General features: G+C 31.9%; 1 protein-coding gene across 3 annotated transcripts; it reads left to right on the top strand.

Moving 5' to 3' along the window:
• Positions 1-1,079: 1,079 nt before the first annotated feature.
• On the top strand, positions 1,080-12,377 carry nes (lysophosphatidylcholine acyltransferase 3 protein nessy). Of its 3 annotated transcripts, none has more exons than XM_028187014.2 (4): positions 1,080-1,271; positions 3,269-3,988; positions 4,213-4,347; positions 7,633-12,377. In XM_028187014.2, exons 2-4 carry the CDS (start codon positions 3,280-3,282, stop codon positions 8,232-8,234), a joined length of 1,446 nt encoding a protein of 481 aa, XP_028042815.2. In that variant the 5' UTR covers positions 1,080-1,271; positions 3,269-3,279; the 3' UTR covers positions 8,235-12,377. The 3 variants fall into 3 exon arrangements, with proteins under 3 accessions (XP_028042815.2, XP_089586691.1, XP_089586694.1); XM_089730565.1 differs by lacking the exon at positions 1,080-1,271 and adding an exon at positions 1,312-1,336; XM_089730568.1 differs by lacking the exon at positions 1,080-1,271 and adding an exon at positions 1,875-1,990.
• Positions 12,378-15,720: the final 3,343 nt, after the last annotated feature.

The following is a 15,720-nucleotide window of genomic DNA, read 5'->3' on the forward strand; positions in this document are numbered from 1 at the left end:
CAGTTCCGCGGACATATTAAGTCTGGTAGCTGTTTGTAGCCGTTTAGTTCCGCGGACATGTTAAGTCTAGTAGCTGTTTGTAGTGTAGCGAATCACGTATTAAATTATCATTAATTACACAATATTTTTCAAAAAAGGTATTATAATACAATTTTTTAAAAACACTATAAAAATAAATTGCCGCTGATGGCAATTATTACTATAATTATTATTTTGTAAGGTTTTTAATTTTAGGTTCATTGTTAGTTTGTTTCATAATTTATTAATGTACTATTCCACTTTGTCATAATTTCAATTAGTCTACTACTTTCATTATTTTTCAATGTATTGTACGATGCACCGGAAACTATAACCTATCAATTGTCTATTAAAATACCACGTTATTCTGATATACAACATATTGAGCTCGTTTTAGCTTTACAACCTTTTTCCCATAACCGAGATAACAATATATTTTATTTTCATTACGTAATGTAGCTAACAAAACTAGCGAAAGTGGTGAATGTTTTAAAATTCTCTAATTTTTTATTATGATTTTCTAAGAAATGGTCTACAAACACTTAAGGTTAAGTGCTCGTAAGAATGATGCATGGTCAAGGTCAAAATCCTAAGCAAAACATTTTAATTCATTCAACTATCGACTGTAACACGTAGGTCGTAGAACATAACTTCAATATTCATAAAAATGTAATGTGAAAGAACTCCACACGCAGTTGCATGCACTCGCTCCATCTCACTCCCTCGTATTAGCGCCATATTTCGCCTTATCTCTTTACGTGGACTCGTGTCGCTTCGGGACTCATTCGGGTGGACTCGCCGCGCCACGCCTCCGCGCCGCGCGATACCTATGCTCTAATCATGTCCGCATGTCCGTCATGTTCAACGCGTTCGTAGTTCCTGTATAACAGTACACTTGGAATGGAAATGGAACTGTCTGAACATGTTAATTTTGACAACTCGGATTGAATGATATAGTTCCATATGAGGACATAGTTCCAGGAACTATTTCGGTCCGGAACTACGCATGTCTACACCACATGCCTACATATCTGAAATTTATGATCTGTCAAGTGTCAAATTAGACAGTTTTGAATTCTTGATTCACTTCGTATTTCGTATCATATTATATTTATTGACTGGACATGATATCACTGAAATCATTTACAAGTCACGATCGTAACCGACTAGTATCCTGTGTCGTGAGCGATTAGTAATTACAAACTTAGCAATTTTTTTAGATTACAGAAATTTGAAAGATAGCAGTAAACAGGGTACGTTTATTATTGTTTTAACACAAAAAAAAATCGCTTATCGTTTATTCTCAAAGCAAACTGTGGTAGGTACATAATATTAATATATTGAGCGTCTAATTTTTGTAATTAGGTGTAGAACGCTCATTCGCATTTAATAAACCTCTTAAAATTGGGTTACATAACTACTGAATCTAAAATGATCACTTATTCATTAAAATATAAAGGTAACGCATAGTTAACACACATCAGAATATTCTAGATTAAATTTAAAAAAAAAATTTTACCAGATAAAACGATTAAAAATAATAGATAGAAATAGTTTACATTAAAAGTACAAAATATCTCTAAGTACATGTAGAAATTGATTGAATATGTGTATATAATTGAGTTGTAGGCTTATCATATTTCTGCACCATAAATTGAACATTGCTTGTTCCACATATAACAGAAATCGCTTAGAAATTGTCAACAATTCAGTCTTTATCTTCATGGCTTAGGTGAATATTAATGTGGTGTCAATCATCATTAGCCCACAAATTTCTATTGTTGGACATAGGTCTCCTCTAAGGTTTTTCACAATGACTTCCATAGCCTACATGCAGTGGATTCCTGTGATTTTTGCAGTTTGTCAATCTACCTTGAGGGACTCCTTCATACACTGTGGTGTGGTGTCAAGAGAATCTAGGAACTGCTGTACCTTAACTTGATATCTTCCCGTTAATAACAAAAAATATATGGTAGATAAATATTTGGGTTTAAAATTGAAAACAATTTGCCGACCTCTTTTGTTTTTTTTTTCCTAAGAAAAGCTGATTATATACTGTAATTAAACAATTAAGTTTGAGCTTTAAAACAATGATTTGTTTTAACAATTTAATTGTTATTTAACAATATTTTTTACTTTTTTATTGCTTCAAATATCTTGACTAGAGGCTAGAATAGATATTTATAAATGAATATAAAAAAGTTACTAATTGTTAACTAAAAAATTAACTAAATCCCTTTTTACTTAGAAATAAACTGAAAAAATCCTATAGTTGTAATATATGAATAACATGTAATATAATACATGGTACGCACAAAATAAGCAATCTAAAATTTTTAGATTTGAATTCACAAGCTATCATTCTCATGGAAATATCTCATTTTCACACAAATTTTGGTTAAATATTCTTGTAACCTTAAAATAGAAAATGTTATAGTGAACTGAATATACTGAAGAGGATGGCATTACACAAAGCAGCTATCATGCTTAATGTATGTGTGTAGTGAGCTATTGACTAGCTTTAGTAATCGGTGTAGCAAAAGTTATTCTTTTTGAAAAGGTGTTTAATAATAATTAAAATCAAGAATGGTTGTGTCTGCAACACTCATCACTGAGTACTTTAACGGGATGGCTATAAAGTACTTTTGTCAGAGCTGAAAACTGGCCATTGCTTAGTGCCAAACTTAATCGGTTTGATTAAGTTTTATAGTTTTTTGGGGATTGTGGCATGCAGTAAATACTGCCAAAAAAACATTCCTGAAACATTCCTTAAGATTAGCAATGCCAAAGAAAAAGAGAAAATGTATTGTAATCTATAACTTGTCACAAATTTTAAAGGATTGTATCAAAACCAATACAGATAATTATGAATGAGCTAAACATTGTATTGCCACCATAACAATGTATAAAGTACTGTAAATTAACACAAACTGCACTAATAAAGTCTCATGTAAACAGAAAAAAAGAGGTGTCCATTTAAAAATATAAAAGAATATAAAAAAGTCATATATCCTGTAAGATATCCTTAATCATAAAGATAATTGTATTGTTGTAATACTCGTATGTATTCAGTTGAGGTTATATATAATGAGTATCGAGAAACAAAATGTATGCTATGCTAGCTTTGTCTTTAAAAAACTTCTCCATTTAAGCATGCGTTGTAAAAGTACAGAACGACTGAAGAAAACCATTAAAAATAAAACATTACAATTTAACAAAGTTGTTGTAATATGTTTTTAATTTTTTGCAGACGAGTGAACCATGTGGGGGATATTTCTATATATTTTGGATCTGGTGGGCCTCAGCCCAATTCCATTTCTGGCAGAATTAATTGGGACTACGGCACCTGCTCTAAAACTACTTATATCGATCCTAATGGGATATCCAATAGCAATACTTTATCATCACCATATCAAAGATTTCTTCGACTACCGAAACATATACTTCATTGTTTGTGGAGTAGATATGGCATTTTTCAATTTTGGAATATCAATGTACCATAATATGATTCCCGCAATTGTTATTTACATGACCACAAAGTTTTTGGGAGCTGGAAAAATGAATGCAGTGATAACATTTGTATTTAATATGGGCTATCTTCTTATTGGTTACATTGTCACAGAGTCTGAAGATTATGATATAACATGGACCATGCCTCACTGTGTTTTGACATTGAAACTTATGGCTCTGTCCTTTGATTTATGGGATGGAAAGAAAATGATCAAAGGCGAGACTCTCTCAGAGAACAATAAGAAGACTGCTTTATTAAGAGCTCCATCTTTTGTAGAATTGATTGGCTTTGTTTATTTTCCTGCCTGCTTCTTAGTTGGACCTATTTTTTCGTTCAGGCGATATATTGACTTTGTAATGGACAAGTTTCCTGTTGAGAAAGAAGCAAAGGTGTATGAGAAACAGGCATTAAGGAGATTGCTTCAGGGTTTGGGGTATTTGATTGCTTTTCAAGTGGGAGGTAAGAACCAGAGTCTACCTTCAGCGTAGATCTAAACAGTTTTCCTTTATCACTATTTTGAAAGATATACTTTGATAGAGACAGTTTGATCATATGCAGCAAAAACAGTTACAAAATTCTACAAACAATATTCAATTCAGTGTATATTTAATTTGAATTAAATACTGACGCACCCTCTGTATAATGGAACTACTGTATCCGTTTCATAATCAATTTATTTTCAGTTTACGTATTCAATGTGAAATACATGCTATCTGATGATTTCTGGGAGACTTCGATCTTCTATCGGCACTTCTATTGTGGCATGTGGGCACACTTTGCTCTCTATAAGTACATCTCTTGCTGGCTACTCACTGAAGGTGATTATATAATGTTTATCTAAATAAATATTAGTATAAGATATGCACATAATACACAGAAGAAAAATTATAATTGATGTACTAGAGCTTTACTGTGAAGGTTTCTAGTCTTAATGCTGTGATATGCGAATATTGGAAATTATATGAACATAATAATTATTAATTTGAATGCAATTTTTCTATACACACTGAATAGAAACGCACGATTATTGCGAAGGCATGTATATAATTCAAAAGCCGGAATGAGCGAATGTTGTGTCGACTTTAGTTAAAATAGTTGCGCTTTTTGGAACTAGGTCTGTTATTTACAAATAAAATGTGAAGGAAAATATTTTTGGTGCATTTTACGGATGCAATTTTCAGTTTACAAAATTGATAGTTATTCATATAAATAAATATATTTAAATGACTAACGTTCCAATGCTTAATTTGACCTTTCAAAAGTATGGTACCTACTCTCATGACGTTGAATTCCAAGTACTTATATGTTCTTTTTATTCGGTTGACTTAATATTTTTGTGTTTATAATTTCTTTATTTTTTACATTTCGAATTTTTATTTTTTACATTAATACATAATAATAATTAGTAAAACAAATCTTCCAATGCGCTCGAAGGAGGCACAGTTCCCAAGATACTGACTGCGTTACCGTTACCTCGTAGGACAGCCGGATTCACTCTCTGTGCAAAGTACCAGCCAGCCTTAGCATCATGTGTACTTACTTGTAGCTTCCTTCAAGCGTTTGGAGATTTCTGATAAAAAATTCTTTGCATCAGGGCCCCAAGCGCCCATCGTCTCTGATTTTCTCGTCTATCTTTGTGTTTATTATATTTATATATTTTTTGTTTGTATTAGTAATTTTAATCTTTAATTTACTAGCGACCAGCGCTCGCTTCGCTTCGGAAACTGTAATTTATTATTGATTTCTCCACTATTTAATGGATGTTATTATACATATAAACCTTCCTCTTCAATCACTATCTATTAAAAAAACCGCATCAAAATCCGTTGCTTAGTTTTAAAGATTTAAGCATACAAGACAACAACAGACAACAGAGAAAGCGACTTTGTTTTATACTATGTAGTGATTACAAAGTACATTAACCTAAGCATAGATTTTCTATGGGATGGGTATCTTTGTGTTTATCTTTGCGTCTTTATTAGATCGTCTTAAAAGCTTTTAAAGGGTTGTTGGTATTTTAGGGCAGAAGATTCGTTTGATAGGTGTATTGCGGTTTCGGTTGGTACCGACTATAACGTAGATATTTTGATCTCGTGTGTCTCAAAGTGCGTGGAGCGTTATTCATATTGTCGATGGACTTCGGTATCCATTTAAAACCATGTAAGCTCTGAGCTCATGCATCAATGCAACGAAATAATAATAGACATCTCGACTTGCAAATATACTTACTCCGCGATACTCCTCAGACTTTTTATTTAATCGAGTCAGTATTTAATCGATCAAGAGTAGATTTCACTGGTATGGACTGCACATACATTGTATAAAGTGAAGTTATTGTTAAATATATGACCTGCTGCTTAATCCCAGCTACCTAGCGTAACTTCACTTTATACAATGTATGTGCAGTCCATACCAGTGAAATCTACTCTTGGTTTTTATTTATCTACCGTCTTATCATACTGATACTACTTTAAGCATACATAAAAAATATCATTAATCATTATAATGGTTTATTTGACTTTGTTTTCATGTAGGATCAATTAAATCATATCTTAAAGATTATTTCAATATTAATAAAATAAAATAAAAAATTAAGATGATAACTTAAAATCCGAATTAAGCATAATATGAATTTGGGCGCTAATATCAAAACATTCTAAAAAGTTCCTAGGATGTAGGTAGGTATGTTAAAATATAATTATCATTCAATTACTATTTTTGTGATCATGAACATAAATCAAATAATTTTAACATTATTCACATAACGGTTCAGCGAAATTAATAATTTATGACCAGATGGAAATAAACAGCGTTGACGTCCTGAATTTAGAACAATGCATTCGGTGTATTTTGAAAGTTTGAATAACATGCAGTGAATTTTATATTCCTTTTAATACTGTATAAACTATTATATGTATGTACATATATATATTTTTTTATGTATGTATCTGTAATTTAATATAAATTTCATTACACCTACCACTATTTACCCTGCACTACCTTTGGTTGACTAGAGAATGCTTTAGGCATTAAGTCCGCCAATGTAAATTTTACATGAACTGTAATAAATAAAATAAATAACATCAGACGTGACGAAACTTCGTTGAAAAGCGTAGAATCATAAATATATTTTACACTAACTGAGTTTTCAATTCACAGCAAAATCCCTTTGCCAACTAAACTTCTTTTGTTATTATAATTTGGTACATAACACAAATCATAACGCAAGCGCGCGGCAAATCGTTAGTTTCGTTTTAATGTATGCTATTTTTAAATATATTACATGTTTTGGTTTTCGTTTATTTTGGCCTCGATTAACGTTATTCGCAATGGAATTGCATCCAGCCGTATTTTATTAATTTCATGCTTCAATTTAAAAAAAAAAAAAAATAAGAGGCCGTTTCGGATTTTGCACGATTCAGACAGGGGTCGTTGTCAATTTTGCGGCCAAAAAGTAACGATTTCATGAATTTAAACTTTCTCTAATTTTCCTTTTTTTTGTATTTATGCATGTTCAGAATAAAAAATGCTTCATCACAATCAAGTCAATCACTCGTTTGTTGATAATATTATATAATATTCATTTATATTTTTCATTTTACGCATTTGATAACGCCAACAGGGATGACAATTTAAATAGGAACTTTTTTTTAAATCTAGAAATCTAAATCTAAATCTTCTTTTGTTTTTAATAATGTTCTAATATCCAGTTACTTTTCCTTTATTATTGTATTATATACTGATTAAATAAAATTGCCGAATTTCAACACGCATTACCGGAAAAATAGCTAACAAGTTAAAATTTGAATTTCGAACCAGTGAGTAATACGAATGAGATTTGGGGTAGTTTTTAATGTAGGTATATCTCCCAATTTAACAGTGTTTACGAATATATAGTTATAGGACCACGTGCCTGTTGTCATGACAACAAATTTACTGTACTTATAATTTAACGGTAACATTAAGGTTATGAGAATTAAATCAAATACCTAACTCGCTTTTGGCCCCAAATTTGAAAACGACCCACAGTAGTTTTATCAACGCCCGTGTTGCAATGATACGTAAAAACAAAACATACACTTATATTTGTATATTGTCTTCAGCGTCATGCATCAGATTCGGGATGTCTTACAACGGCGTCGAGACCACACCGGAAGGTAAGACGATCTCCAAATGGGACGGATGTAACAACATCAAGCTATTGAGATTCGAGGGGGCCACAAAGTTCCAGCACTACATCGACAGCTTCAATTGCAACACGAACCACTTCGCTGCCGAGTACATTTATAAACGACTGAAATTCCTAGGAAACCGCAACCTCAGTCAGTTCTTTACGCTTCTGTTCCTCGCTCTATGGCACGGAACCAGGTCCGGCTATTACATGACCTTCTTCAACGAATTTCTGATAATGCTCATGGAGAAAGAACTGGAACCAATTATTTCTAAAACGGAGCTTTACAACAAACTATGGTCTCACAATGTAACCAAGTACATGCTCTATGGCTTATTGAAAATGTATACAATTGTATTTATGGGCTGGAGTCTTGCTCCATTCGATCTGAAGGCCTTCTCGAAATGGTGGGGAGTTTACTCGAGTTTATATTACTCAGGATTTGTTCTTTTCTTACCGTGGGCCATTTTATATAAGCCCCTTTTAAAAATGGCTATCAAGGCTTCCGGCGTCCGTCGCGTTAGAGCCGATTAAGAATAGATTAAATTATCAATAATGTTTAACTACAAATAACGGCAGTAGATCCCCGTAGATTAAGGTTCCTTAAACTTTCAGTGGCCGGTTAATAAATAACCAAGATTTTTTTTCTAATGCAAACAAAGAATTCAAAAATATTTCATTTTCATAATATCGTGCGCATTCGATAACCTTGGCCAGTAGATAGGTACTTACAGTGGCCAGTCTTACAAGCGGGTTTGTTACCAAAGAGGTTTGAGATCCAAAAAAATGTTTTATTATAAATATTCACGTGTTGCTTTTATGAGAAATAAATGAATATACAGCGCCTGCTTCAAAACGCTGTACGCAAATTGGAAAGACAAGCGCTGGTCATGGGCATCTCCGGCCTACACTTCCGAGGAAGCGGCAACGTTTTTTGGCCAGAATTGATTGACTTGTGAGTTTACCGCCCACATGGTACCAGACCTTGTAGATGTAACAGCATGAATTCCGCCATCTACATTGAAACGTGAGGTTGCAGTCTCAAGTGCATTGGATAAACGGCTTTCGCAATTCTTTTATAGCTCATTCTTTATGAATCGATTTAATTAGTGTAATTTGATGGACACTAAAATCAATCGTTCCAGAAAAGTATTTTTTTCATTTAAGTACGATAATAGACTGTCACATAACACTCAAAACATCAATATGAATATATTCAGTTAAACGAGTTTTCGTAATATAGTCACATTAAACGTCCTTAACAATGACAATAGCTGGCAATATTTATTATTTATGCCACTTATTAAAAATATTTTATCAAATAAATGTAAACGAATATACTTTCAGTATTAAATTTTTTTCAATGATTGTAATGGTCTCAATAATTATTTAAAGACGATAAAAACCGGAAGTTTTGGATGGTCATAAAATTATTGCAAACAAAAGTTAAAGAGAGACAAAGATCGTGATATCTGGTCTGTTAGCTAGTCAATATGTATATTGCACCATTTCGAAAAGCAACATTAGTTTTGGTTTATTTCATTTAACACAATAAGCATGTGGAAATGTGAAATGTTAATAATTGTCATTATACCTCCTACTAGGCTAGTTGTTATAAAATATTGCTAAAGTTTTCAATTTGTAGAAAATAGCTCAAGGTTTCATCACCACCGCGATTAGTATGCTCAGTGCGAGTTTTTTAACGTTCTCGATAGCGTAAAAGTTAACTCATATTTGTATGGAATGGGATCGTTTGCCTACATTCGCCGCTAGGGGCGCTGTTCCAACTGCATACAAAATTGGCTTAACTTTTACGCTATCGAGAACGTTAAGAAACTCGCACTAAGCACACTGGTTGTCAAATGCGCACGTATTGTATCAAATAAAATTTATATTAAAATAATTTGTTAGTGAACATTGATACCTAAGTTAGGTAGTATCTTAGACTCGCAGTGGTTCCTAGGTACTCTTAGAAACTCTTACATCAAATTAACTTAGATTGACGCACAACTGAGCTATTTTACTAAAGATGTACATTGTGCATGCCACTTTATTGATTACGCTCTGTAGGTGCGTGGTTTTCAAGTTTTCCAATGATCTTAAGTTATTAAAGCTTAAATTGTAATTATCTATGATAAACGTGCAATTAATTTGTATTACTTGACGTCTTATTTTATAAGTGTTATTCCAAAATACCTAGATCAGACAAGGAAGTAAGTAATAAGTAATAAATATTTGAGACCTTGAATATAAGAAGGTACCTACGATATGTAATTTAAAAATTTCTAATTTTAATATTCACTTAATCACTTTTATCCTGCATTTGGTTGTTATTAGTCATCAAAATATTTATTTATCGGAAATCAAATATATACAAATTTTTATAGGGTGGGTGTAATATATATAATTAAGTTACTTTTAAATTATTATCGTAGTAAGACTGAAACTAATGACCGATATTGCGAGTTTAAAGAATGCATTCATTTGCATTTTATTCTTAGACCACTAACCTATTTAATGGGTACGGTATTTAAATGTAAATGGCATTTAAATGAGCCCACACATTAGGTATTTGACACTTAATTACAAAGATAACAAAAAAGTAACAGGAATTCCTGAAAGTGTCTGCAGATTGCTTATAAATTACAGATTATATAAAACAGGTGACAAATATACAATTAAAATAAAGTTTTATTACCTTAATCTCGGTGTTTAATGTTATTCACAATAATTGTCTACTCTGTAGTTTAACATATTCATTAATTGTAAATAATATTACCTGTTTTAAAAATAAATAAAAGAGTATTCGTATATTCTCATATTGAAACATTAACAGAATAATGATATGTTTAGATGACAAGTAGACGCGGGCCGTGCTTCATCTTTTGATCGGCAGACACTTTATCGCGGCAGAATTATTATTGATACGTAATGGAATATACTAGAACGGAGATTGCAACGACAACGCAATCGGATGTGCTAATTTTAAGTTCTTTCAATTTTAATTCAGTTTTCAGACTGTAAATCGATGCCTCCAATGAACACTACGCTAACTCCAAATTCGTAGATTTACAGGAGGAGCGTTTAAACGAAAAAAGTTGATAAAATATTTATTATTGCAGATATATTTATGGTTTTTTTTGTGTAACTAGCTGATTTACTCTTGCTTCGATCCCCATCGATAATTATTAATTGTAATACTTTTAACATAGTGAAGCGATTTGCGTGGAAAACCAAAATTTCAAAATTTTGAGTTAGAGTAGTGTTCATTGGAGGCATCGAAATAATCTATTAACTAAAAATTTTGGAAAAAATGTCTCTGCGCATTGACAACATAAAATATATGTATTTCGAGGGGTGAAAGACTATTTGGTTTAAGCCACGTTTCGCTTATTAAATACGCGACATTCATCTTTGTAAATAAAGGTCGGTTTTATTTGGTATTAGTAACGGTAATTCGATTTTTTAAATTGAGCTTCATTTAAGTTTACACCATTCAAATAGCTGAATAAGTTTGCTGTGATGAAATTTTTTTCCATATTTTTAACTCTAAATAGCTTTCCTGTAAAGTTGCAAAAATATCGCTCAAACTTAATAGCATTTCACCCCTCGATATGTATTTTACACGAATATGGTTTGCATATAAGGTATTATACTAAAAAGTATTTATTTTTGGTCTATTGAGCGGAAACCTGTTATTGCCGTCACACTTATGATTACAAAGAGCGCGTGTAAATTAATTAAAGGCCCCGAAAAGTATTGTTTGCTGTATCTACCGTAGATTTTCAGAAAATACGAAGGTTCGACGCCTTCTACTACGAAGTGATCCATATTTAAAGAGGTACCCAGTACCTACTAACATTAATATTTTGATTTTTATTTGGTATTAGCTAATGATTCTAAATACGTTTTTTTTTTTGCTATAACGGGACCTATTAAAAATTGTTTTGAATGAAATTTGTATTGTACGATTTCTGAAAATTATCATTCGTGTTGACATACATATAAATAGAAAACGTTCTTTCTGTAAAAGTAATAAGTGTATTTTAATAGATTTATATTAGGTAGCTTTATAACACTAATGGCGAGTAACAAACAGCTGTTTGTTATTTTTAAAATAGTTGAGCTTATTATTTTTAAACACTCGGCGTTTTCCTACATTTTTGTTACCTAATGTGATTTATTATTTAAAAATTTATCTTTATAGTATACATTATTATAGTATATGATACCAACTATTATCTATAAATTTATTCTTACATTAACATTAATTACGTACTTTTGAAGTAAATATAAACATTGAAATTTAGTATTAGGAGATATGAAGTCCTCTTTAGAAATTAGGAATGTAGATGTCTCGTATTATTATTAAATGTTAAGCTCAATGACATTGACATAATGGTAATGTTATAATTTTTTTATACTTCTTGCGGTTTATAGGTACTTTTAATTAATTATGTTACAATAAGATTACTTTTAATGTTATCATAGTGACTCTGCGAACGAGTACTTATTGTACTTGTCGTTCCGATGTGCTCTTAATTCAATTAATAAAAATACGTCACGATTGGAAGATTAAAACATCCTTCTTCAGGTCACTTTAGTGTGTTATATTTAATGGCTTGTATCGACCGTAGTAACAAAATACTTCATGAATAAATATAATTAAAAACCTAATGAGACTATTATTATTAAATGATACCTACTACTTTTATTATTATAATAAATACTTAATTCTCTATTCTTTCAATCTATTATTCAAAATAATTTGTCAAACTGAATTTAAAATATACTGTAGCTATTCCTATTTTAGAATATACCTATATAATATGTATATTAATACGTGAAGCAAAAACTTTGTATCCTTTTTTACGAAAATTGCGCGGACGGAAGAGTATGAAATTTCCCACACTTATAGAGAATATAGAGACAGAGGTCAGTCTTTTAATTATCGTAAACGTATTTGTTTTTGTCTACATTGATATTCGAGACTGTTCTAATGTTACGTAAAAGGCAAAATCTGTATGAACACTATATAAAATATTAAACTGAATTGAGTTGAATTGCATAATTATAAAGGTATAATAAAACTTTTATTAAACTATGAAACAAGTATTTTTTTGTGGTTAAAAAGACAATTTATATTGTGATTAGTATACCTACATACCGTAGCCTCGATATGTTGATAAATAACAAGTTATGAACAGAATCGAAAACATTGTGATTGCATAAGTTTTGTTTTTCTACTGCGTACAGATCTATTGAAATTGAAAGTTGATTTCCACATTTGAGAATGTTATGTGACTGTTTCAACAGGATAAATTTCGATTGCAGGTTTAAAGAAAGAAAAAAAAACTTAAAACATAGGTAATTTGAGAAACACGATAGCGTTCCCTGGGTACCTATCATGAACGAATTAATAATCTTTAAATGTTCGTGGTTTATATGTTAATTTATTCACTGTTTAGGTTCTAAGTAAGAAAGTTCTCTTACTTTAGAGAACTACACTAGGATAACGATGCTTTTGAAATTTGACTATCTCCAGTTCATTTTTATTAAATCTAATGCATTGCCTATACATAACTTTGAAACCATTTTAGCATAATATTTCTTTCCATAGCTGTACTAAAAAGATTCATAAGAGAATTAGTCGTCGTGGCCTAAAAGCTAAGACGTCCGGTGTATTTGTATGTAGCGATGCATCGGTGTTCGAATTCCGCCGGCAGGTACAAAATTTTCCAATGAAATACGTTCATAACAAAATATGTTCACGATTGACTGCCACGGTGAAGAAAGAACATCATGTAATAAAAATCAAACTCGCAAAATTATATTTGATTACTGGTGGTAGGACCTCTTTCGACATGCACGGGTAGGTACCACCACCCTGCCTATTTCTGCCCTGAAGCAGTAATGCGTTTTGGTTTGTAGGGTGGGACAGTCGTTGTAACTATACTGAGACCTTAGAACTCATATGTCAAGGTGGGTGGCGGCATCAATGTTGTAGATGTATGAGCTCCGGTAAAAACTTAGCATCAGGTGGGCCGTGAGCTTATCTACCCGTCTAATAAAAAAATAAATACAAAATAAATAAGATAAAATAAAAAACTAATAAAAAAAATACAAAATCAACTATACATCTCTAGATTTTTGAAAAAGAACACACTATTGATGCTTCTGTTGTCTTTAAATAGTTTATGATCCACACTCATATTCTTTATGGTTTGATGTATAGATGTTTGTGTAAATTAATATGAGGATATCAATATAACAACTTTTCGAGGTCCCGTCAATAAAAGTGCTTAATAATGATGAGTTTTTCTCGTGGTTTGTACCAGGAAGCTGCCGTAGCGACTCCTAGCAATTAACTACAGTACCAGGCAATAAATATTGCACATCGATATTTAGAAAGAGACAGTCGTCTAATTTTGTTTTTGTTGTAGAGCGTTACCTGTATGCGATGAAACACCTACGATTGGATACTAAATGTGAATTAGGTAATGTGCGACAGATATAACGCTCTACAAAGCAAAAATTAACCGTCCCTTTCCCACGGTCGATGTGCAATATTTATTGCCAGGTACTGTACAATCTGTAATTATTGTTGCAGTCATTGTGAGTCTTTATAAGTCCACTATTTGTTTTGTGTCCTTGGTACTTGTTTCAATTTTGTTTGAGGGGAGACCTCGGCTTCCTTTGTGATATGTAACGATTCTTCTGTAGAGAATGCTAGACTTTGATATTATCCCGTCAACTTCATTTTACCATCGTTCTACCTATAAATTGCTGGAACTGGAAGCACCATACTGAATTTATACCGGGTTTGATTTTCATAACACGATGATATAACCTATACCTTCATAATTATTCACCCGAAGTTGTTACATTACGTATTTAGTAGAAAACCACATTTGGAATGAAATCCCCTTCTCGATGTTTCGCTATGACATGTCTGTCTTTAAATTCATTTGCAAATTCTCAAGCGTTACACAGCAGCTCAACTGTGCATTGCTGATGTCGAAGAGCGTCGGTGACTAATCACCATCAGGTCGAAAATATACTTCCAAAAAAATAATAACTTTTTCGCTGTTTACTTGTGGTGTCGACCTCTAAACGAATTTTTAGATCAATTACGTATCCATAGAAACATTTTGAAGAAATCGTCGCAGAGAAATCAAATATCAAATATTAAAATCAATCTTTGTTATCTAGTTTGAGGCCTTTAGTGTTGAAAATTATAACCAGTACTATGAGTGACTAAACGATACATTCAGCAGTGAAATTTCAAACAGTCTTGATGCTATTATGGGAGGCAGCGTGGGAACGACCATCTGCAACCAATCCTCGTTCACCGTACTTATCGATCGAGAAACTGTAAGATACAGTTAATGTTTTCAGCTTTAAAAAGCATTAATATATGTGATGTTTATTTTATCGGAAAAAACAATCTGTTAATGGCGCGACGTAAAAATTGTAATCCCCTAATAAGATACCTAACTAAAGGTTTGGTTGTGGTCGCAAAACTGCATGATTTCATAAATTCGCATTATTATGGACGTTTAAAAGACAATAACTGGTACTAATATGTCTACGAAATATAATAATGTGAAGCGACTTCATTTAATATAATAGCATTGTGTGCGCATTCAAAAATGGACTGAAACAAATTTTCATAACTTACTCGGTTCATTTATTATCATCATATTATTCATCTATGTGTAGCTTTAAAAAACATTAGCTCTGAGCCACAAAACGAATGATATTTAACTGGTCATTATTATTAAATCTCGATTATATAGAATCAGGAATACGTATTAATGTTTTATAACAACAGAGTACAAAATTTCTCATTGACAACAAAATATGTTTTGGTGTAAAAATAAAACACGAACAAATCTTTAGCATCATCGTGTTTTGATGCTGATCATCACACTCGATAAAACCTAAAAGCGACACCAAAAAGAGACAAACAACCTGCGAGCGAATGTGATCGATTAAGTTTTTCGCTCATCGCGTGTGA

This window comes from Bombyx mandarina, chromosome 01 (genome assembly GCF_030267445.1).
Source record: "Bombyx mandarina strain Sakado chromosome 01, ASM3026744v2".
Classification (NCBI taxonomy): domain Eukaryota; kingdom Metazoa; phylum Arthropoda; class Insecta; order Lepidoptera; family Bombycidae; genus Bombyx; species Bombyx mandarina.